Source organism: Juglans microcarpa x Juglans regia, chromosome 8S (genome assembly GCF_004785595.1).
Source record: "Juglans microcarpa x Juglans regia isolate MS1-56 chromosome 8S, Jm3101_v1.0, whole genome shotgun sequence".
Taxonomy (NCBI): Eukaryota; Viridiplantae; Streptophyta; class Magnoliopsida; order Fagales; family Juglandaceae; genus Juglans; species Juglans microcarpa x Juglans regia.
The window spans coordinates 4594814-4620053 of NC_054609.1; the positions used below are offsets into that span (position 1 = coordinate 4594814).

General features: G+C 38.4%; 1 protein-coding gene, 1 long non-coding RNA gene and 2 pseudogenes across 2 annotated transcripts; 2 read left to right on the forward strand and 2 right to left on the reverse strand.

Moving 5' to 3' along the window:
• Positions 1–2088: 2088 nt before the first annotated feature.
• LOC121244128 (probable carbohydrate esterase At4g34215) lies at positions 2089–3133 on the reverse strand. Its single transcript, XM_041142174.1, has 2 exons — positions 2588–3133; positions 2089–2292 (listed from the first exon to the last, which is right to left on the reverse strand). The coding sequence occupies exons 1-2, from the start codon at positions 3131–3133 to the stop codon at positions 2089–2091; spliced, it is 750 nt and encodes a 249-aa protein (XP_040998108.1).
• Positions 3134–4570: 1437 nt separating this feature from the next.
• On the forward strand, positions 4571–5610 carry LOC121244130 (annotated as a pseudogene).
• Positions 5611–10562: 4952 nt separating this feature from the next.
• LOC121244131 lies at positions 10563–11711 on the forward strand (annotated as a pseudogene).
• Positions 11712–23420: 11709 nt separating this feature from the next.
• On the reverse strand, positions 23421–25160 carry LOC121244635. The gene is made up of 2 exons (XR_005936465.1): positions 24931–25160; positions 23421–23729 (listed from the first exon to the last, which is right to left on the reverse strand). It is a non-coding gene; the product is annotated as an uncharacterized LOC121244635 (long non-coding RNA).
• Positions 25161–25240: the final 80 nt, after the last annotated feature.

A 25240-nucleotide genomic window follows, 5' to 3' on the forward strand; every position in this document is an offset into this window, starting at 1 on the left:
CCCTAAACAATGGAAATTGGCACCCGTTACCTTCTATAAGAGGTTTTGGACACACACAAATGTCCTTTTAGCTCAGTAATTCCATCAAACAGCTGATGGGCACAAAAAATACTCAAACATTCAGGTAAAAGTTTACACAAAACAACCTACATACAAAAAACTTACACAAACCACTAGCTAACAATCATGCCTAACCAACCAAAATTAGTGTACTGGGGAACCATAAAGTTTGATTTTGCTGGAAGGAAGTTTACTGTGATGAGGCTGTAGACCTGGAATCAAGTGTGGTTTATCTTCGATAACTCGAGTTCGCAGATCTGGTGTACGAACACAATAGAGAAAGGATCGAGTTCAGTGGGAAGGAAGAGACGACTTTCGTGGGACAAGTTCTGAGGAAGATAGCGAAGGAAGAAACGAGTTCAAAGGGGAAGGAAGAAAGTGAAGAGGAAGATAACAAGGGAAGAGATGCATTTAGTGGGACGACTTCTAGTGTGATCCCGTGCCGACGAGAGCGAGGGAAGGGAAAATTTCTGGTGTGATTATGAATTTTGGCCACCCTTGAAATTTCTGGGGGGAAGGGAAGAGAGAGACGAAACGAGAGACGATCGAGTTTTTCGCGTTGAACCGTGACTTGGACGTAAACCGGTTTCGGACACATCAGGTGTGCTCAATGCTGTGTAGCTTAAGGATGTGTTTGATGTTGAACTGAATTTAATTAAGTCGAATTTTTTATAAATAGTAATGAGTTAAGTAGTGGAACAAGTTATATAAAGTTTATCTAAACTGAGTTTAAAATGTGTTTGAATGTTAAGATGAATTTAATACTTTTTATAAGAAACATTTAACACCTTTAAATTTTTTTTTTTAAAAAATTATAATATTATTAAACAATATTTTTTTAGTCATTAAGAAAAAAGAAAACTTATAAAAAATAATCCAATCGGGCAAAACAAAGGTGAGCCATTTTATTTTTCCTTCCCTAATATTAGAGCACTCTCATTGGATTAGCTAAAAGCTAAATCCAATGAGTATTTAGCTATTAAAGAGTAAAATATGCTCACATTGGATTAGTCAAATTTCAAATATTTAGAATTTAGCTACAGTAATTTTTAAAAGTTTTTGCAAATTTGAAAATTACTGTACATACATAAAATACATATTTTATTAATTATTTCTCTCTCCTTTTCTTTCTATCACATATTTTTATCACAATTAATATATTAATTTGACTTAGTGATATATTAATTTAATAAGAACATGATTATTAATTAACATATAATAAGTAGAATAATAAAATATGATCATCTTCGTGTCAAGCTGACTCATTTTACTTTTGAAAACAATTATATATATATATATATATATCTCATGCTATTATAATCTTTGAGCAAAAGATTTCAACTCGATTTTTTTCAATGGTAACATAAGATGCATTGGTCGATGTGGATCAGTTAGTTTTGCTACTTTGATGGGTACGTAAGAATTTCATTCCAAGATTTATTAGTTTTGTATTAACGTCTGGACAACTTCGTAGTAACCATGGGATAGACTTTCAAGCATCCCACTAGCGCCATCTCATGTGTATAAATGTTTTTTTTTTATCATTCTAAATTTTGTCATCTTCAAATACATTAATAGCTAATATATCATAATTTTGAGTGGTTGTTAATTTAAGTGGTTGATATATGAAATCATTCAAAATGTGATTAAGCAGTTTGCATGATCATAGATTCCAAGCAACTTAGGCACAAGATGTCCTGTACGCACATTAATTTTCGTCAGCAACACATTCCATGCATGAGTTTTAATTCTCATGATAGTTCAAATGTTTCTCCAGCTACCAAGGGGCAGCATATATATTAGAGTACATTATAATCAAACGAAATCAAAACACTAACAGAGTACATTACAAACATAGAAAGAAAGAGCAATATTCATGGATCTAGGACAATATTGATCACTAGTTGATCTCTCCGGCCATTTCCCTTGATTGATCTTACGTTATTTAAGATGATACAGATCACACATCATGCTATTTATTTAGATTATTGAATTTGCATGATCGGCCAGGTTTAATTACTGGATTAATTACTTCCAGTGATAAAAACTGTACAGAAAATTATTAGCTACTTTCTGACCAATGCCAACAGCAGAATTTGTATCCAAAAGCAGGTGATCTGCTAAAAAGGTTGATCCCACAGATTCAATGCGCATGACGTTTTTCAGGTTTATATTCAGCTGAGCATATCTTCTAAATCTTAGGGACTTTCTTGGTCCAGTAGAAACTATAACCTGCAAAAAACATGTATATTTTTAGAATTTTTATAATGATTAATTTACAAAGATTCATGTGGAACTCTAACCAATTTGGGAAAGGAGAAATGTTTTAGTAAAAATGAGATCCCACAAAAGTAAATTCACAAACTGACGTGACTTGATATGACACGTTAAATGGAAAAGCCAATTTATTATAAATTAAATCTAACGTATCATATAAAGTTAAATTAGTTTGTAAGATTATTTGTGAAAGAAACCGTGCATAAAAGTAACTGATTGAACTAAGCAATAAATAAACCCAAAAAAGTACCATAAGAATGGGGAGATCAGGGGAGTCTAGATCGTGTCGAACATTTTTGAAAAACTTCTCCAACCTTCTCGTATAGAGCCTAGAGTCCTGCTCACCACAATCACTCTTTCCTTGATACCAAAGTAGTGCACGAATATTACCACCAGAACTTTGCCTTGCAGCTCTTGCTCTATCCACCAATTGATTGTATAAATTAGTACCCTTTTGCCACATTTCTATCTTTGTTCCTTCTATTGCACAAGGGACCAAACCAATCACTCCATAGTTTGGATATTTTGCCAATATTTGTTTGGAAAAGGGCATGCCTAGTCCCACCCCGCAGGTCTTCAAATTATGAATTTCCTTATGAAGTGGATCATGAGGTATTTCCCAAGTCTTGTTTATAGATAGGGTGAGGATGTTGGGAGTGGGAGTGCATTGTGGAGGAATCTTTCCATCCCAATTGAGCAAGTTGGTTTTGGTGTCATTGTAAACGCCTCCACTTTCAGTCATGTTGCTTTGTCCTGCTAAGAGGAATATGTTTTTGGGTTTGAGCTCTCCGGGCATGACAGGCCCAACATGAGTAACAAGTACGAAGAAGATGATGGAAAGAAACATCCTTTTTTCCTGTCTTTTAGATATTGCAGGAGTAATAGTTCTGCAGTGTTGGAACAGAAGCAAGCCACATCTTATATTTATATGACTTGGAACTCCAATTTTGGTGCCGTCCAGAGTGTATGATTTGTTTCTAGCCCTCAACTCTCTAACCAAGAAACAAAATAGCTCTCAATACGAGCAGTTTTCGACCACAAAAATGCTAGCATGTTCCCTTGTCTTATGATTTTTTATTTTAATTTACGAAAATGATTAAGACATTATATTGTTTACAAAATTTTTACTGCCCAGTTTTAAGTTGAGGCTATTTTCGTAAATATAATACTTCTTTTGTCACGCCCTGTACCAAGGGAACCTTTCCACCTGAGATCCAAAATATTAAGAAAGCTTAAATACAATATTTCCTAAAAAATCAAGTACCTAAAAAATTCTTTCAAGTAAAATGAGCTAAACTCTACTACGTAGTCTCTAAAATATCATTAATCAACTTATGCCACTTGGCACATATCTCACATTTATCTTATAATCATGTTACAACTATCAAAGTCATCTGAAAAAAATAGTGAACAAAGATCATGTTTAAAGTTGTAACTAACATGAAGTAAAAGAAACGAGAATATATATGAAGGGCTATATTACGACCTTTTCGTTAGCAAATTATTTTTACGCACTCTTTTTTTTTTAAAGAGAAGGTAAATATGACTCATATAAAAAAATATTTTTTAATGTGAATTGATCTTTTTTTTTAAATGGCGTGCACGGAACTTGTACATTTTGACTAGGAATGTATTTAATATTACTCTAAAAAATTATATAGTATATTGATTTTGGGTAATATAGTCCAAGTAAGTACTCTGAGAAGAAAAGAGTCGAAGAAAGTTATATTGATTATAACCTTGGGGTGTGGCTTCCAAACAGCTAATTTTTAATTCAATTTATTGGTATTATTACGATAATTTCTTTCTGGTTAATAAGCATGCACCTGACAACTGGTATATAGCATTCGACCCAATCATATCCAATGTTCACAACTTTCTAAGAGAATGCAGACTTCCATGACATAACAATAATCAAATTTTTTAAGTACTGAAAACTGGTTTGTTTTCTCAGTTATAGAGATGAGGCTAAAAATGAAGTATCTTTTTGGTGGTCGAAAACTCCTGACATTGAGTGCTTGTTTGTTTTCTTCGTTAGAGAGTTGAGGGCTAAAAATAAATCATACACTCTTTACACCACCTAAAATGGAGTTCCAAGTCATATAAATATAAGATGCAGTCTGCTTCTCTTCCATCACTGCACAACTATTACTCCTGCAATATCTAAAAGACAAGAAAATAGGATGTTCTTTCCATCATCTTCTTCGTACTTGTTACTCATGTTGGGTCTGTTATGCCCGGAGAGCTCAAACCCAAAAACATATTCCTGTTAGCAGGACAAAACAACATGGCTGGACGTGGAGGCGTTTACAATGACACCAAAACCAACTTGCTCAAGTGGGATGGAAAGGTTCCTCCACAATGCACTCCCACTCCCAACATCCTCACACTATCTTTAAACAAGACTTGGGAGATAGCTCGTGATCCTCTTCATAAGGAAATTGACAATTTGAAGACCTGCGGGGTGGGACCAAGCATGCCCTTTTCCAACCAAATATTGGCAAAACATCCAAACTTTGGAGTGATTGGTTTGGTCCCTTGTGCAATAGGAGGAACAAAGATAGAAAACTGGCAAAAGGGTACTCATCTATACAATTAGTTGGTGGGTAGAGCAAGAGCTGCGAGGCAAAGTTCTGGTGGTAATATTCGTGCATTGCTTTGGTTTCAGGGAGAGAGTGATTGTGGTGAGTGGGACTCTAGGCTCTATTTTGGAAGATTGGAGAAGTTTATCAATAATATTCGACACGATCTTGACTCTCCTGATCTCCCCATTCTTATGGTACTTTCTTTGGTTTATTTATTGCTTAGTTCAATCAGTTTCTTTTATGCACAGTTTCTTTTACAAATAATCTTACAAACTGACATGATTTTATATGATACGTTAGATGTAGTTTATAATAAAGTTGCTTTACCATTTAATGTGTCACATCAAGTTATATCAGTTTGTGAATTTATTTTTGTGGGATCTCATTTTTACTAAAACATTTCTCCTTTCACAAATTGGTTACAGTTCCACCATGCATCTTTGCAAATTAATCATTATAAAAATTCTAAAAATATACATATTTTTTGCAGGTTCTAGTTTCTAGTGGACAAGGAAAATTCCTAAGACTTGTAAGATATGCTCAGTTGAGAATAAACTTGAAAAATGTCGTGCACGTCGACTCTATGGGATCAACCTTTTTAGTAGATCACTTGCATTTGGATACAAAGTCTGCTGTTCACATTGGTCAGAAGCTAGCTGAAAGTTTTCTACACAACTTTTATCACTAGAAGTAATTAAACCTAATTGATCCTACAAATTCAATAATCTAAATAAATAGTATGTTGTATGGAAGTAATGTTAGATATAGTATTAGGGTATGTAAGAATTGCGCACTCCTTTTAAAAAAGATTAAGGCCCATCATAAAAAATAAAAAATAAAAATAAAGTGCACAAGATTTGTATACTCTAGAACTAATCAACGTACTATTCCCATTATTACTCTTTCTTCTCTATTATCTTCTATATACCAAATCTTTTGGTTGCACATCAACTTTGTCACGGATTTTTATCATTCTTAATAATACAAGTTGATGAAACAGATTTTAAATGGTTTCATAAGTCAACCACTTAATAAATTGCACTCAAAATATTATGTAATGGCCGATTTGTTTGAAAATTACAAACTTTAGGATGAGATTTTTCCCGGTGTGGCTTATTAAGATGCTTGATAGTCTATCCCGTGTTACTTCAAAGTCCATATGTTAATTAATAACTAAAATCTAACATTATAAAATTAACTTACAACTCTTTTACACTTATTTTATAATTCTTTTTTAAATTAAAATTATTTTATCAAATTAGTACAATTAAATTGGCCAGTTATAAAATAAATTATAAAAAATTATAAATATATAGTTATGTGTATATAATTTACACCAATGATATAATAAGTATTCATTTATAAATAAATTTAATTTTAACTTATATTATAAAAAAATTATATTATACGAGGCTGATTATAAGTAAGCAATAAAGGCCTTGGTAGTAATGGTATATTCTAGATATTGTCGACTGAACCACGAAAGGAAAAATGTAAAATTACAATAAAAACAAGAAATAATCTAAAAACAGATGGATGCGAATGGTATCTTGTGGATTGAGATATTGTACCAGCTTAAGCTTTGAAGATAAGAAAATGGCGAGCACACAAAGAGGATGAGAAAGCCAAATATCACACTGACTATTGGAGGAGAAAACTAGATATTCTATTTTAGAGGAAAGAGAGGAGAGACTATTTTGGAAATTTCTCTAACTGATCTACTTCTCAAGTGGCTTATTTTGTGCCAATGTATACATGAGTATTTATAGGCTTGTAGATTCACCTAGCATTTACTCTAATACATGAACTTCCCCAGTACATGAATACCCAAATACAAGAATGTCCCTAAATACATGAATTACTTCTTTCAAGATGAACATTCACTCTAGTTCATAAATCTTCCAAAAGACAACTCTTCATCTAACATTTACTAGATTAAGTTTATTATTCAAAATCTGCCTTGTTAAAACTATCATAATTGAGAGGCTTTGTAAAAATATATACAACTTGATCAAGGGTCTTCACAAATTTGACTTGTACTTCGTTCTTGATAATGCATTCTCGAAGAAAATGAAACTTGTATAATATGCTTAGTTCTATTATGAAAGACCAGATTTTTTGCCAATTCAAGTGCCGACTTGTTATCAACAAAAATCTTTGTGGCTTCCTCTTGTGGCATAAGTAGCTCCTTCAATAATCTCCTCATCCAAATTGCATGACAAACACAAGAGAAATCCTCCACTTGACATCCATTTGATAAATCCTCCACTTCTTTTGAGCTGCAAGAGAAATAATCATCCAGATCGTCTTGATAGTGCAACGAGGGCAAAGACTTCTCCATAATCAATATCGGGACGTTGGCTATATCCATTGGCCACCAATCTTGCCTTGAATCTTTCTACTTCTCCCTTGGCATTCTGCTTTACTTTGAAAACCCACTTCACACCAATGGGCTTTTGTCCCTCTAGTAAAGTCACCAATTCTCAAGTATCATTCTTCTTGATTGATTTGATCTCCTCATCCATGGCAATTCTCCACCTTTTCTGTACTGCTTCTTCAAAACCTATTGGTTCATAATCGGCAAAGTGATAAAAAGAGTTAAATCATCAGTTAAATTCTCCATTACCTTATAAAGATCTTGGAGACTTCTCATTCGGGATTGTGTTTCACTAGAACTTCCTTCATAGGAAGATGATGAATGAGTACTAGGAATTGTTGGTGATTGAGGAGGCGTTGTGAGTTCTTATACATCATTTACATGATCTTCATCTTCAGAAAAAAGGAAAGAAATCATATCTTTCATTTTCTTCATCACTCCAATCCCACGAACCTTCTTCATCAAATTTCACATCTCTACCAACGATCATCTTCTCAGCGCTTGGATTATAAAGCTTGTAGCCTTTAGATCTTTGATCATAGCTGATGAATATGTGCTTCTTGCTTTTATCATCAAGCTTGGATATTTATTGATCGAGCACATGCACATAGCCATTACTTCCAAAAACTCTCAAATGGAAAACACTTGGCTTTCTTCCACTCCATGCCTTTTGGGGAGTTGAGTTCTCTACACTTCTTATAGTACGTAAACAACATAATCAACTGCTTCGGCCCAAAACTCTTTAGACATCATCTTCGTCTTTAACATGCTTCAAGCCATATTGAGAATCATTTTGTTCTTTTTTTGAACCACCCCATTTTGTTAAGATGGTCTTGTAACCGTCAAAGCCTGACGAATTTCATGTACTTCAGAAAACTCATTAAATTCATTAATTAGATGTAAACTCACTCCTTCTATCTGATCTCAAAGCCTTAATCTCATAGCCACTTTGCTTTTCAACAAGTATTTTGAATTTTTTTAAAAGCATCAAACACTTCAGATTTTTCTTTCAAAAAATGTACCTACGTTTTTGTACTAATGTCATCAATATAAAGGAGGAAATATCAAATTTTAACACATGAAGAAGGCTTGATCGGTCCACAAACATTGGTATGAACAAGTTGGAGAGGCTCACTTGCTCTTGTAAATAATTCTTTTGGAAAGCTCTTCCAAAATTGTTTGCCAACAAGACACCCTTCGCAAAGTTGATCGGATTGATCAATGGGTGGCGAGCCTTTCACCATCTCCTTTTGAGCCAACAACTTCAATCAACAAAAAATTCTAAATGCCAAAGCCAAGACGTATCTTTCACACAAGCTTTGAGACACTTAGCCACATCAATTTGAATATCAAGCAAAAACATCATGTTGCTTAAGCAATCAAATTCTTCCCATCTCTTAGAAAAAGACTACAATTTTTCATCTCAAACTCTTTTTCTAAGAGTTGCACCAAACTCAAAATGTTGCTTCTCATACTTAGAGCATAATAAACATTTGACATAAATTGATGACTCCCATTTTCAACCAAATTAGAATTGTACCTCTCCCTTTGAAGGGAACTTTTGACAAATCTCCAAAAGTGATATTCCCACTTATCGGTTCATCAAGCTCCACGAACTTGCTGTTGTCTCCGCACATATGATTGCTTGCAGCATTATCGAATACCACAAATTCGATTTACTAGTTTCTTCTCCTTTGTAGGCTAGTAGCAAAGTGGGCTCCGCTTCCTCATTTTCAATGTGATTCACCTTCTCTTCAGCATTGTTAGGAGAACTCCAGCACTCCGAAGCATAGTGGTCATACTTTTGACAGTTGTAGCATTTCATTTTGGACTTGTCATATTGTTGCCCATTCTGCCTTGAGTAATTTCCTCTGTCACGACCTCTTGAGGATTGACCTCTCTCTTCATGGTTGGCATTTTGATTGTTTTGTTCGCCTCCTCCTCTTTCTTGTCCACGTCCTCTTCCTCGTTGACTTTTGTCATGCTCTCCTTCCTTCTCTTTTACAGAGAGAGTTTGTGGCAAGAACTTGCTCAATAGGATCTGCCTTATTCTTCTTGAGTCTCTCTTCATGGGCTTGAAGAGATCCCATGAGTTGATCAATCGTCATGATCTCCAAGTCTTTCGACTCTTCGATAGGCACCACAATATAATCAAACTTTGAAAGCAATGAGCAAAGAATCTTCTCAACCACCAGGACATCCTCCAGCTTTTCTCCATATCTTCTCATTTGATTCACAATGGCCAACAATTTTGAAAATAATTCACAATCGTCTTAGATTATTGTATATGAAGGACTTCGAACTCACTCTTTAGTGTTTGGAGCCACACCTTCTTCACTTTATCAACTCCTTGATAGGAGTTTTGCAAGATCTCCCATGCTTGCTTGGAAGTAGTGGCATTGGCCAGTTTCTCGAACATTTTTTCATCCAAAAATTGATGGATGAGCGTGAGAGCTTGTTGGTCATTCTTTCGCAAACTTTACAGAGCCTCCTTTTGATTAAGACTCAACGAAGCTTCATCTCTAGGCTCCTCATAGCTTTTCTCTATGATCTCCCATGCATCTTGAGATCCAAGCAAAGCCTTCATTTGAATGCACCAATTCTCATAATTCTCCTTTGTCAAATACGAAAATTGTAATGGAAACGTTGAGCTGGCCATCTTCAAGATCTAGAAAATTATGGCTCTGATGCTAGAATTTGTTGGAGGAGAAAAATAGATATTCTATTCTAGAGGAAAGAGAGGAGAGTCTATTTTGGAAATTTCTCTAACTGAATTAATACTTCTCAAATGGCTTACTTTGTACCAATGCATACATGAGTATTTATAGGCTTGTAGATTCAACTAGCATTTACTCTAAACTTGAACTTCCCTAGTATACGAATACCAAGTACATGAATACCCCAAATAAATGAATCTCTAAATACATGAATTATTTCTTTCAAGATGAACCCTCACTCTAGTTCATGAATCTTCCAAAAGGCAACTCTTCATCTAACATTTACTAAATTAAGTTTATTATTTAACACTAACTTTTTTCTCTTTCTCTAATGGAGGGCAGAGGAAGAGCATATAATGAACCATGAGTCTTCTCATCACGGCAATGGACAATCTCCCTTCACTTTTCCTCCACAGACCTACCTATCCTTCATCCCAACCTCCCTTCCTTTGCTTCCCCATTGTCTCAATATGTTCTTCCTCCCAATCTATAGTCTCATGTCTATCGAGATTGAGATGCTTCGCCTCCAACAGGGTCGTATCCTCGGCAGCCTCAAAAATCGACATGGTCAAGAATAGGCATAGGGTCTATACGCCAAAGCAAAAGAAGGTTTTGGTTCTGTGGGACCTCCACCGTACAAGGCAATCGTGGCGCTGAAGCAGGTGGCCCAAAGGTTTGGCGATGTGATTGACATCTCGGCCTACACCAACCGCCATGCCTTCATCCATTTGCCCCAGTGGGTACTCCAGCAACGGCGTGAGCACAAGCAGTTGGAGGTTTTGGAACGCAAGGGTCTGGCTCTCCCATCTGAACCCTATATCTATGGTGTCTACGGCTACAAGTGTAAGACCAATCTCGACCTTAAGAAGCACTTCAAGTAGTTCCATGAGCGGTAGCGCAAGAAGAAGCAGAACCGGATGAGGTCACTTAAGGGAAAGAAGAGACAAAGTTACAAGGAGAGATTCATGTTCGGGAATCACAAGAACAATGAGGCAGAGAGGTAATTGATTATGCCGAAGCTTGGGTTCGGGTTGGCATTGAAGCTGAGTTGCGCCGGAGTGTTTGTAAAGACAGTGGAAGACAAACCTCAGGCGGCAGATTGGGTGGTGAATAGGCAAATGCAACACTCGATGAGCCGAGGGCTTGATTGGTTATTTCTAGTATCGGACAATTCGGATTTCTCAAAGATGTTGACGAGGGCAAGGGATGCGAATTTGGGGATGATAGTGGTGGGGCATTTGGATAGGGCATTGGGTATGCATGTGGGTTTGTGGGTCCTATGGATTCAAGTGAGAATACTTGAGAATTGAGAATGTTTGTGAATAGTAGTGAAAAAGTAATAATAAAATATTAAATAGTAGTAAAAAGTAGGTGAAAAGTAATAATAAAGTAAAGAATAGTAGTGAGAGTACTTGAGATACTCTCACTTGCCAAACAATAAGAGTCAAAGGAGGAGGGATAAGGATGAGTTGTTCTCTGTTACTAGTTTGGATGACAATGTTGCTAATGAAAGCCATTTTTTGGACAATGTAGTGGACGAACTTGTTGCAATGAGGACCAACATTAATGGTGTAATGATTTTTGCTTTTTCTGAAGTGGAAGAGGAGGATGCAGAGAGGGGGATGGGCACCAGAGGAAGAGAACCTGAAGAATTTTTTGTGGGATAGTGAAGATGAGGAGGATGAGTATTACTGATAAAGAAATTGTTGGTTTGAGTTATACAAAGTATTTATGTGCCATTTAATTCTTTTATGGAACCAGTATGTTCTACTTGAAGTAGAAGAATTAGCCATATGGAATGGTGGGAAGTAAGCGTGCTACAGTGCGGGGTAGCCCTCACCTTGCCCCCGCTCCTCATTGGCAGGGAGTGGGGTTTTCACCTCTAGACCCCACCCCGGCATCCCAAGGGGATGAACATGCCTCTCCAAGTCTACCGAAGATTTTATTCTCGTTTAGACTTTTAAATGAAAACATATACGAACTAGTACGTACCAGTACTTCAGTTAAATTAACGTTTGAATATGAAACATTTATTTCGATAATTATTTGTATGACATCATTTAAAGTAAATTAATGTTTGGATGTTTGTATGACATCATTCCAAATGTTTACTTGACATTCTTCATCAAACATATACTTGACATTTGGACGTTACATTCTACGAACTTCTTAGTTTTTGTTCAAATGTTAAATCAACATAGAATTTAAAAGTTAATTATTAATTTATGATATTCTTAGGAGATATTCTCCGCTAAGTCTTCAAGCTGCACGTTGCATGCATGGGCACCATATCTATGCATGCATCTTCAAATTTAGGAGGCCGTTAATCGATCTAAGCAATCTGATCTAGTGAGAGCATGCATCCTATCTCTAAAAGGTGTATGAAGAGCAACTATATGTGAATTTATTTTTGCATGCACTCAATCTAACACCGACACAATGTCGACCTAAGAAAGTCTTGTCTCCCCAATGGTTAAATGCTCCAAATGGGTTAGTTTGCATGGTTGGTAGAAGATGATCCACAACAGGAGTCCATTAGTACATACACAACCTAGTACCCTAAGCCGGAGGGGCCACTTCTTGCTCTAGTAGCAAACGGTAACTATAAGTACCCTGAATGACAGGATATTAGTATGTCAGTGTGTGAAATGATTTGTACAAACTCTAAGTAGACAAGTTTTGTGCAAGCCTTTGTAAAAAAAAGGGACCCAGCCACTTTGAAAAAGCCTAAAAAGCTATTATTTATTAGTGAGACCCATTTTTTTTTTACAAAAAGCTTACACAAAATTTGTCTATTTAGGGCTAATTCCTAGTATTACTCAGTCAATATAGATAACTAGCCTTGACTTGTATCGGATTCTCACAAAGAGGATGCTCAAACTATGAGACAATTCATGTAATTAATCAACATTTGTGTTGATGCATGAAAAATCGTACAACAGGCCGGAAGGGAAGAAAGAGTCATTACCAGCCAGCTGAGATGATTCGGGTCTCAATCATGTGGTTTGGAGCTCCTGGCAGTGACCTAATACGACCGTATGATGTCGGTGCGCACATTTATGGCGATGTATAAAAAACAAAAGTAAGGAAAGTAAGAGATTGAGACGTAGAGATTTACGTGGTTCGGCATGATGCCTACATCCATAGTCATTTGGGGAGAAAAATTTTACTATAATATGCTTGTTTACAGTCTCTCATAGCCTCTCATTTCTCACTCTACAATGGAGATCTTGAATGTATTTGTTGGAGAACACTCCCTTGCTGAAGCTCCCCTTCTAGAGGTTGAAGAAGAAGTCAAAGTCGAAGCCCCTTTGAGTCGTTTGGCCGCTTGCTTTTATCTGACCCTATTTCTGTGTGTGCCTCGAAAGTGATGAGGGATGTCAGATTTGCGTGTCTGGCCTTCTCTCTCAATTTCCTACTTTCTCCTGACACCCCTTGGCTCCTAATATCTTTACCCCCTTGTCCCTTATTATCCCTTCTCCCTCTCTCTTATTTTGTCTCCTAGTGGTGGCCTAGTGGGCTAGGCCTGGTCTATTTTACCCCCTCACAATTGCCCACGATTCTTAAGGGCAATTTCTTCCAAAAAGAAGATCTTAAGAATCTTCAGAAAATATACAGTCGAACTGATCCGCCCCAATCCGTTCCTCTCATGTTAAGCAATAAAGATTTATGAGCGCGGGAGATAGGCTCAACCACGTGAAGTGCTATCGAGGAGCTCGTCTTGGTGAGGTCAGTAGGAGATAGGCTCGACTGTGTGTAGTGCGAGTGTGTAGCTCGGCTATGGCATAAGATGTACTCGGCCGCATAAGATGGGAGCGCGAAGGTTAGACGTGGTGAGAGATGTACTCGACCACATAAGATGTCAACGCGGAGCTTGGCTATGATAAGTGGTGTATTCGACTGCGTAAGATGGGAGCACAGAGCTCAGACATGGCTAGAGATGTACTCAAACAAGTAAGATGCAAGCGTGGAGCTCGACTATGGCGGGAGGTGTACTTGCCACGTATGATGCTAGTGCGGAGCTCATCTGTGGTGGGAGGTGTACTCGACTGTGTAAGACAGGAGTGCGAAGCTTGGACGTGGCGAGAGATATACTCGACCGCATAAGATGCCAGTGTGAAGCTCGACTATGGCAGGAAGTGTGCTCAACTGCATAAGATGCAACTGCAAAGCTCGGCTGTGGCGAGAGGTTGCTTGACCATAGAATGTGTGTAGTCCATCAGTGCGTCTAAATGTATGCTTGTCAGTTTTTTGGAAAGTGAATGTTCGCTAGATGTTTTCGTTTTCAATTTTGTTAGTGTTGGAGTTTTGTATGAAGTAACCCATGCAAATCGGTCAGAGGGCCTATTGACCCCTAGGCCCACCTTAGGCAGTTGCTGAGCCCATCAGCTCATTTTTTAAGGTAACCCACACAAGACGATTGTGGAGCTCGAAAGCCTATTAACTCCGAAGGCCCACTCTCGGAGCTAACCCACTGGCAACAGTTATGGCTGGAATGTGACACTCGGCGCAAGTCTAGGCACTCGTATCAGTGGGAAGGTTGGCAAGTTTAGGGACTTGTGTCCGAATGGCCTTCTGGGCAAGTCTTGAAACTAGTGCCAGCCTTAAACTTCACGGCGAGGCTAGGGATTGGCTTGATGGCACGAAGGTCGGACATTCTGGGTACTTGTGTCTGACTGGTCATGTGGGCGACCCTTGGGGCTCTAGCCTGACCAATCCATTGTGACGAGTATAGGGATTCAACTTGGTGGCATGATGGTCAGCTAGTCTAGGGACTTGTGTCTGACTTGTCGTGTGGGCGAGCTTTAGGACTCTAGCCCGACCAATACATCATGGCGAGTCTAGGGACTCGACTTTGTTGGCGTGAGGGTTAACAAGCCGAGGAACTTGTGTTCGACTATTGTATCATGGCGAGTCTAAGGACTCGACTTTGCTGGCTTGAGGGTTGAAAAGTCTAGGAACTTGTATTTGACTGTTGTATCGCATTGAATATAAGGACTCGGCTTAGCTAATGCGAGGGTCAACAAGTATAGAGACTTGTGTTCTATCGTTATTTCAGAGTGAGTCTAGGGACTCGGCTTTGCTGGCGTGAGGACTGACAAGTCTAAAGACTTGTGTTCGACAGTTATGTCATGGTGAGTTTAGGGATTTGGCTTTACTGGCACAAATGTCAACAAGTCTAGGGACTTGTGTTTGACTGTTGTGTCGCGATGAGTCTAGGGACTCAGCTTTGCTGACAGAGGCGCTTGTCTATGCTAAAAAAAGGTCAACTCGATTAGCGTAAATGATCCAAACAACAAAGTGAGGTGGCAAACCTAAATTGCTCTTCCAGAGCACGGCGAAGGTTGGAGATGTGCCGATGAGGCCTGCGGGTTGTCATGTTCCAGCGATGAAGAAGATTTAGGTGCTTGCGATGCCAAGCAACTTGCCCAAGTTTTGGTTGCTGGAGTCGATTATTACTTGACTGAAATTGAATGAGCAGACTTGGTCGAGCATGTTGGTGGCACATGCTGAGCGAGCAAGTTGGTAGAGCATGTTGCATGGGCCATGCAACGTGCACTAGGGGTAGGGTTGTTCCTTGTTCTCCATTATGTGTACCGTGCATGGCTCATGTGTGGTTAACGTTCCACACGCGTAGCACATGCTTACACACTGGTTGTTAGCTATTGGAAAGTTGCCTGCATGCACGTTAGTGCCAAACAATTTGTCCCGATAGAGTTATATTAGGACGCCTGGGTCATGCTCAAGTGGGGCTACGTGGCTAGTGTTCCACACCATAGGAAGTAGTTTTATTAGTAGAAATAAATTCACAAAACTTTTGAGAGAGACAAACTAGGGAGTTTTAGTTGCTGTAGTCAATTTTTGCTTGATTGAAAATTGCGTGCAGCTTGTTGCAATTTCTTCGCCTTCCTCTCTCTCTTCTTCTTCTTCATTTTCTTACTGCTGAGTGAATTTCATCATGTTGAACACAGCCAACTAGCTTCACCTTTCAGGCAGAGGCTTTGTGGCTTATGGTCTGTCGCTTGAGCAGCTAGGGAGAAGGGCATCATGCTCGGGAAAACTTTGGCGAGCAGACTTGGGCGAGCAGCAAGGTGATCAACAAGGCAATCAGGCTTCGGACGAGCAGCTAGGTGAGTAGCTTTTGTCCAAGGAGGGGTTGGTGAAGAATGTGGCATAGGCCATGCAACGTGCTGAGCTGAATGGGGGTCGGGATGTTCATATATGTCCGTGAAGCTTGTGGCCGAGATGCTTCCAGGTGACTTCAGTTGAGGAATGGTGGTCCTTTAGTGGGCGAGTAGACCTCCGCCGTGAGCTAGCCTTGGAGTCCAGTGCACGTTTCATGCACTAGGTGCATGGTTTCAAGCCACTACTGCCCACCATGTGTCGGGGCACGGCGGTGGCGTTTAGGCTAGGATAGAGCATACTGGCGATCCACATGGTGGCCATCGGCACACCAACTGTGCCACGGCATGACTGGGCCTACGAGATATTGACCACATGTATTCTCATGCACGTGGTAGTGCGGAAAGGTCCCCACTATGGCCAAGTGGTCATGGACTGTCTCCAAGGAGATTAAAGGCACTTGCGATTCGTATGGTGATCGCCGACACAGCCCCTAGTTGTGCCACGACTCGGTTGTGGCTCATTTGGGCGTACACTGTTGTGCATAGCCTAAGCCCTAGATAGGCCCCACGGGTGGGGCCCACCATTCATTGGACAAAAACCACATGCGGTCCATGTGGTCACTGCTGGTGGGTCAACGGGCCTGGAGGCAAGCTGTCGCGAGGCTCCCAAGTGCTAGTTGCCGCACACCCATTGTGCACTATCCATGGCACTGTGCATGCCATGCACAATTCAAATGTGCATGCATGGCACTATGCACTTAAGTGCATAGTGTTTGCCCATTGTATTCATGTATGTGTACAATGTATTTACAATGCATAGAGCACTGTGTCAGTTAAGGGTTTAGGCACTGTGCATATAAATGCACAGTATTTGCCCGCCATTGCTTATGCTATGAGCATGTGTCTTGTGCATAAATTAGACCCCTTGGGCCGGGTAGATGTGTGGCCCTCTCACTTGAGCCGCAAGTGTCATGTGCAGGCGCTTAAGTGTACAGTATTATTAACTACATAAGCAAGGAAGAGTTTACTAGCTCGATTTTTGTAATGACATCGTTAATAAAAATAAAAGCAGGAAAGCTGGGAGTACTTATCTGGAGGAAGCTTTATTTGTTCATTCGGAGATTATCCAGCGCACCGAAAATTTGTCCTTCTCCCACCTCCAGCTTAGTAAGTGAATTGAATCCCACAAACGGCACTACTGCTAATGCACGAAAAATTGTACAAGAGGCCGAAAGGGGAAAAATAGTCATTCTCGGCCCGTTGAGATCATTCGGGCCTCAATCAGTGTGGCCTGGAGCCCCCAACAGTAGTCTGGTACACGTCATACGGTGTCGGTGCTTATATTCATGACAGTGTATAGAAAACAAATGTAAGGAAAGTAAGAGATTGAGACACAGAGATTTAAGTGGTACGACATGATGTCTACGTCCACGGTCGTTCGGAGAGGAGAAATTCACTAAAATACGTTTGTTTACATTCTCTCATAGTTTCTCATTTCTCCTTGTACAATGGAAATTTTTAATGTATTTACTGGAGAAGAACACCTTGCTGGAGCTCCCCCTTCCTAAAGAAGAAGTTGAAGTAGAAGCTCCATTCGAAATGTCTGGCCACTTGCTTTTATCTGACCCTCTTTCTACATGCACCTCAGTAGTGGTGAGAAATGTCTACTTTGAGTGTCTAACCGTCTCTCTCTTTCCTACATTATTCTCCTGACACCCTCACCCCTTTGTCCCTTCTTATTCCCTCTCACTTTCTCTTATTTTGTCTCCTAGTAGAGGCTTGGTGGGCAAGGGCTGTTCTTGGGCATGAAGTATTTTACCCCTCACAATTTGGACATTTTATTATAAAAAGCGTAGGTTTCATAACACTTCAGGATGCTAATTGACATCGTGGAGCAGGTGATCAAATATCATAATTTTCAAGAACTTAGTTCAGGTCACTGGAAGAAATATTTTGCTCGACTATGTTTCAATTGAAAACCCACTTCATTACAACATTAATAGATCATCTTCGTGTGAAGCCGACTCATTTTACTTTTGAAAACAATTATATATATATATATATATATATATATATATATATATATATCTCATGCTATTATAATCTTTGAGCAAAAGATTTCAACTCGATTTTTTTCGATGGTAACATAAGATGCATTGGTCGATATGGATCAGTTAGTTTTGCTACTTTGATGGGTACGTAAGAATTTCATTCCAAGATTTATTAGTTTTGTATTAACGTCTGGACAACTTCGTACTAACCATGGGATAGACTTTCAAGCATCCCACTAGCGCCATCTCATGTGTATAAATGTTTTTTTTTATCATTCTAAATTTTGTCATCTTCAAATACATTAATAGTTAATATATCATAATTTTGAGTGGTTGTTAATTTAAGTGGTTGATATATGAAATCATTCAAAATGTGATTAAGCAGTTTGCATGATCATAGATTCCAAGCAACTTAGGCACAACATGTCCTGTACGCAGATGAATGTCTTGTACACATGAGTTTTAATTCTCATGATAGTTCAAATATTTCTCTAGCTACCAAAGGGCAGCATAAATATTATAATACATAAAAATCAAACGAAATCAAAACATTAACAGAGGACATCACAAACATAGAAAGAAAGAGCAATATTCATGGATATACGACAATATTGATCACTAGTTGATCTCTCCGGCCATTTCCCTTGATCGATCCTACGTTATTTAAGATGATACAGATCACACACCATGTTATTTATTTAGATTATTGAATTTGGACGATTGACCATGCTTAATTACTGGATTAATTACTTCTAGTGATAATTGTTCAAAAAACTATTAGCTAGCTTCTGACCAATGCAAGCAGCAGACTTTGTATCCAAATGCAAGTGATCTACTAAAATGGTTGATCCCACAGATTCAACGTGCACGACCTTTTCAGGTTTATATTCAACTATGCATATCTTACAAATCTTAGGAACTTTCCTTGTCCAATAGAAACTACAGCCTGCGAAAAACATGTATATTTTTAGAATTTTTATAATGATTAATTTACAAATATGCATGTTGGAACTGTAACCAATTCGTGAAAGGAGAAATGTTTTAGTAACAATGAGATCCACAAAAGTAAATTTACAAACTGACGTGACTTGATGTAGCACGTTAAATGATAAAGCCACTTTATTATAAACTAGATCTAACATATCATATAAAGTCATGTCAATTTATAAGATTATTTGTGAAAGAAACAGTGAATAAAAGAAACTAATTGAACAAAGCAATAAATAAACCAAAAAAGGTATCATAAGAATTGGGAGATTAGGAGAATCAAGATCATGTCGAACATTATTGAAAAACTTCTTCAATCTTCCCTTACAGTGCCTAGAGTCCCACTCAACACAATCATTATCTCCCTGATACCAAAGCAGTGCATAAGTATTACCACCAGAACTTTACCTTGCAGCTCTTGCTTTGTCTACCAATAGATTGTATAGATTAGTACCCTTTTGCCACATTTCTATCTTTGTTCCTCCTATTGCACAAGGGACCAGACCAATCACGCCAAAATTTGGACATTTTGTCAATATTTGATTGGAAAAGGGCATGCATGGCCCCACCCCGCGGGTCTTCAAATTATCAATTTCTTTATGAAGAGGATCACAAGCTATCTCCCAAGTCTTGTTTAAAGATAGTGTGAGGATGTTGGGAGTGGGAGTGCGTTGTGGAGGAACCTTTTCATCCCACTTGAGGAAGTTGGTTTAAGTGTCATTGTAAACGCCTCCACGTCCAGCCATGTTGCTTTGTCTTGTTAAAAGGAATATGTTTCTGGGTTTGAGCTCTCCGGGCATAACAAACCCAACATGAGTAACAAGTACGAAGAAGATGATGGAAAGAAACATCTTTTTTCTTGTCTTTTAGATATTGCTATAAGGAAAGCTATTACTTCTCCAAAAATAACGCAATGAAGCACAGTAGATCAAGCCTCTAAATCTCGAAAATCTGATTCTGTATTTTCAAATTCTTGATGTGTAATTTGTACAGCTCATATGTGTTAATGTAGACCTATTAGGCAGTTATAGGATAGCCTTATTTCAGGGTTAACTCAAGCCTCTCAACTTGTACCTATATACATGCATTGTAAATGAAATTAGTGTGAGTCATTACATTCAAAAACACTTCCTCTGCTTCTCTATATGGTATCAGACTGCCCTCTCTCCAACGAGTAAAATTCTGATCCTTTTTCTCCACCTTTCGCCCATGGCAAACTTTGCTACCTTTCCCGTGGCCATCAATGCCAATCAGCAGATTACGACTAGACTCACCCCAAAAAATTATCCCTGTTGGCATGCACAATTCGAGTCCCTTCTTTTTTGTTATAATCTATATGGCTATGTTGATGGAACAATCCCATGCCCACCTCGACCCCAGATTCAGCAATCACTGCCGCATATAATTAGCGGTTTAGACAGGATAAACTAATCATGAATGCTATTCTCACTTCGGTGATAGATGCTGTGATACCCTTCATAGCAACCTCTAAAACATCCCTTCAAGCCTGGAGCAAGCCTGGAGCAAACTGACCAAGCTATAGGCCAATCGATCCAGAACACGAGTCATGCAACTCAAGGAGGATCTCACTCTCATTCAACGTGGTTCACGCAATGTTATAGAATTCCTACATTCTATCAAAACTATTGCAGATGAATTGGCTCTCATTGATGCCCCCCCTCTCTGCCGATGATATCACATTATATGTTCTCAATGGTCTAGGCCATGAGTACAAAGAAATTGTAGCACCAATATGTGCTCGAGAATCATTGTTATCCTTTGAAGAACTCCACGATCTTCTCATAGGACATGAGTCCTATCTCAAGAGGCTTGATAGCAACAATCAATCCATGGTGATTACTGCTAACAACACTCAACGCAAGGATTTCAGGTCCTCAAGAAAACAACAGCCATCCTCCTCTTCAAACCAGAAAAATGATCCCAATTCAAAGCCCTGCAACTCTAAACAATAGAGATACACACGAAAGTGCCAATACTGTGAGCAACTTGGCCATGTTGCAAAATACTGTCCACAGCTGCAACCTTAAAAAGCCCCTGCTAATTGCACAACTACAAATTCCAATCCAGATCAGAGGTGGCTAATTGACTCCGCAACTTCTCATAACATCACCTCTCAAATTTCCAATTTGCAGTTGCACTCGAGTATGATGGAACAGATGAGGTGCTTCTCGGAGATAGTTCAGGTTTGAAAATCACTCATTCAGATTCTCTCACTTTGCCTTTTCCCAAACAAAATTTTCAAGTTCAAGATACACTTTGTGTTCCAAGTATTAACAAAAATCTAATCTCAATTCATCATTTTACAAAATACAATAACACGTTTCTTGTGTTTCATCCTACTTTTTTTTTTTTTTTTTGGTCAAGGACCAGAGGACGAAGGAGACTCTTCTTCAAGGTAAGTGTGAAAATGGCATCTACCCCTACCACAAACCAGTGCTTTTTCAAACCAATTGCTATGTCCATGAACGCACCTCAATAAATGGTTGGCACCAACATCTTGGTCATCCCTCCTCTAACGTAGTTACAAGACTAATCAAGTCTTTTTCACTTCCAATTGACAGAAATTCTTCTACTTCTCATCCTTGTATTTCCTGTTCAATAAATAAATCTCATAGATTACCTTTTCATAAGCATGGACTCACAAGCTCATCTCCTTTTGATTTCATATACACGAATGTTTGGGGTCCATCCCCACAAACAAGCATACAAAGTCACAAATACTATGCGATCCTCATTGATCACTTCACCAAATATGATTGATTTTTTCCCCTAAAAAAGAAATCTGATATCAGAATCATTTTCCCACAATTTCATAAAATGATTGAAACTTGATGCAATACAAAAATCAAGAGCTTATACTCTGATAATGAAGGAGAATTCATTGCCCTTCAATCCTTTCTCACACACGGCATCAGCCATTACACCACAGCGCCACACACTCCACAATAAAATGGAGTTTCAGAGCGCCACCATAGACACATTGTCGAAACGGGAAAAACACTCGTTGCTCAAGCAGGTCTTCCCTTAAAATTGTGGTCCTATGCGTTTGCTACTGCAATGTTTCTAATAAACAGGCTGCAATCACCTATTCTTGACCACAAATCCCCTTTTCAAAGCTTGTTTAATGAAGCACTAAATTATCTTAAACTTAGATCCTTTGGTTGCTTATGTTTCCCTTGGCTTAAGCCTTACAACAACAACAAGCTTCAACCAAAGTCTGTTCCTTGTGTGTTTTTAAGCTACTCAACAACCCAAAGTGCCTACCTTTGCTATCACATACCTACTCAGTGCCTATATGTGTCTCGGGATGTTACATTTGATGAGACCATATATCCTGAAACTCATACATAGCCAACTTAAGAGCCCAAAGCACTCGAGACACCTATCTACTTCTCTGGAACTCTACTACAAATTCCACCTGCAGACAACCAGCTTCCACCTGCGCCAAGCATCACACAAGCACAAGAAGAGAGTCCTCTCGATCAGTCACCTCAACAACTCAAGTAACTCTCCACCTCCAATTGTTTCTCAAAGGACTCATAGTATGACTACCAGGTCCATGAATAACATTTTCTATCCAAAGCAATTTCATACTACCACCAAACACCCTCTACCTGAATCGACTGAACCCACATGTGTTAGTCAAGCACTAAAGGATCCACTGTGGTGCAAAGAAATGTCTGAGGAAATTACATCCTTGATTAATCATGGAACTTGGGAACTTATTCCCCCTGCGTCCGAAAAAAACCTTGTTGGTTGTAAGTTTGTTTTTAGAATCAAAAGAAATCCTGATGGAACCATGAATAGGCACAAAGCACGCCTAGTTGCTAAACGGTTCCACCAAAGACCAGGAATCGAACCCGGTCCGACCCGACCCCATACTGTTCGGGTCGGATGAACAGTACGGTTTTTTTTTTTTTTAAATAACTTGCGTTAGAATTACACACATCAGAAAAAATGCCTATTTCCTTTGTTTCCTAATGCTAGCCTCTGAACCCTTTGACTGATGGATCATTCTTCAGGTTTCTCAACCCAGAGAAAACAACATAAATCAGCATGAGAAATAAATGAAAGAAAATGGGTGTGCGACAAGGGGGAATAAAGAAAAGAAATTATCAAATAATAATAAAATCTAATAAAAAAAATATACGAAAGCTATCAATTATAAAAATTATCTAAATTACAAAATATGAACATCAACTGATAGAGAACTAAAGAGAATCCAACGATCAAATTTCTCAGCTTCCCAGTTGGAGATACAGAGTTATTTATACAAATCTGTTCATAACATCATGATAAAACCCATAAGTAGCACAAGTGAAATTCATAAAAAATCCAGTGTTCATAAAAGAAGTACATTTGGCAAAAACAAATATCAGTAAAGAACTACAAATCAGAATCAAATAATAATCTTCTGCCTTTTCACCTCTTCTCCTCCCTCTTTTTACTACTTGATTTTATCTTTTCTCTCCAAAAGGACTCGCTTATTGCGGAATATCTACTGGTATCTGCCTGTGCATGCTTTCAATCTATGCTTTTATGGAAAAGGGAGAAGAAAGTGTGTGATAGAGATGGGGAAGGAATGAGCTGAAAATGGGTTACAGTTCAGACTAGTCATATTTCACTCTCTAACTGAAATAAAAGATCCCTTGCTTATGAATTCTTAATTAACATTTCAAAAGAACACTAGCATTTATAAACGCAAGCCTTGAACAGAGTTTTTAATATAAATCCCTTATATTTATGGTTGGTTTTTGGCTGTTGTTTGCGATTTTTCTTGGATAATAAGACATTAAACTCTTCTGGGTCTCTTGGCTTTTGCTTTCCCATACCAACTCTCTCTGGGTTGATGTAGAAAAAACCTTCCATACCTAGCAATATGATGCCATACGAGGCTTGAAGAAAAGAATTTCATTTTAACAAAGTTTTTTCCCCTCAAAATTTTTAACTTTTTCCTCAACACTGGTTTTTTGGTTTCTTTTTCCTCAATTTATTTACTTTTCCTGGGTTTTTTAACTCTTTTTTTCTTCACTTGAGGGAAAGAGAGAGACATGGGCAAGCAAGGGCCTTATTTCCGGAATTTCCGCACAATTACTATTACCAAAAGAAAAACAGAGAGATTAATTCAATCTCTCATTTCCATTCTTAATGTTTTCCATCGTACCAAATGGATCAGTTAAAATCCTCAAGGCTTCCCACATCAAATGTTCTTCCCAGGAATCCCCAAGGTATGACAGGAAAAAAAAAGTCGTTAACTTATTTCCAGAAGAAAAAACTCGTTAACTTATTTCCATACTAAACAACAATATGACAGACAGTACATACCAAATAAAAATCAATAGTAGAAAATACTGTTGCTGATGATAATCATAAAACCCAAACATCAATTTTTCCCAAAACCTCTGCCTGAAGAGCCCAAATCCTGGCCTATCCTGAAGCTGTGCTCCTTCTCAATCCCAGTAACCCAGAGCATATGGGAGAGTTAATTCTTCCAGACCCATTTCTTTCTTTTTTTTTTCGTAATTTTTTATTTTGTAAAGGTAGATTATTTTCTCCCATTTTTGTGCATGAAATCAGCCCAAAAGAAAAATGGTAACTCTCCCAAACGGAAAATATCATCAAGAAATATAGCAAAAATCAATGCAATGCACAAAGACTTACGGAATAACAGACTTAGATAGAGAGAGAGAGAGAGAGAGAGAGAGAGAGAGAGAGAGAGAGAGAGATTACCGGAGGCAAGGTGTTGGTGGTGCTTGGCGTGAAGACTAACAGGCTGAAATAAAATGGGGAGAAGCTGAAGAGGGCGACAGTGGGTAGGGTATCGCAGTGAGGAGAAGTGATTCATTCAGTTTCACGGTTTCGATGGTTTCTACATCTCTAAACCCGTTATTAAACTTTCACCCGATGAACCCATCTTTATTCGGGTTGGACGGATCGGGTGTTTCGGACGGTGCAGGCCAAAGCCATTTATGCACAGCCCGAACTAACATGAAGTACAAGAAACGAGAAATGCAAGAGTTATGTAATAATGTGCATGGTA

Bases quoted from the DNA above. Each gene is read 5' to 3' on its own strand.
- LOC121244128 (XM_041142174.1), bottom strand. From the start codon at position 3,133: ATGCCCGGAGAGCTCAAACCCAAAAACATATTCCTCTTAGCAGGACAA. The intron at 2,293-2,587 runs GTACTTTTTTGG...TGTTTTTTGCAG, and splicing joins CTGATCTCCCCATTCTTATG to GTTATAGTTTCTACTGGACC.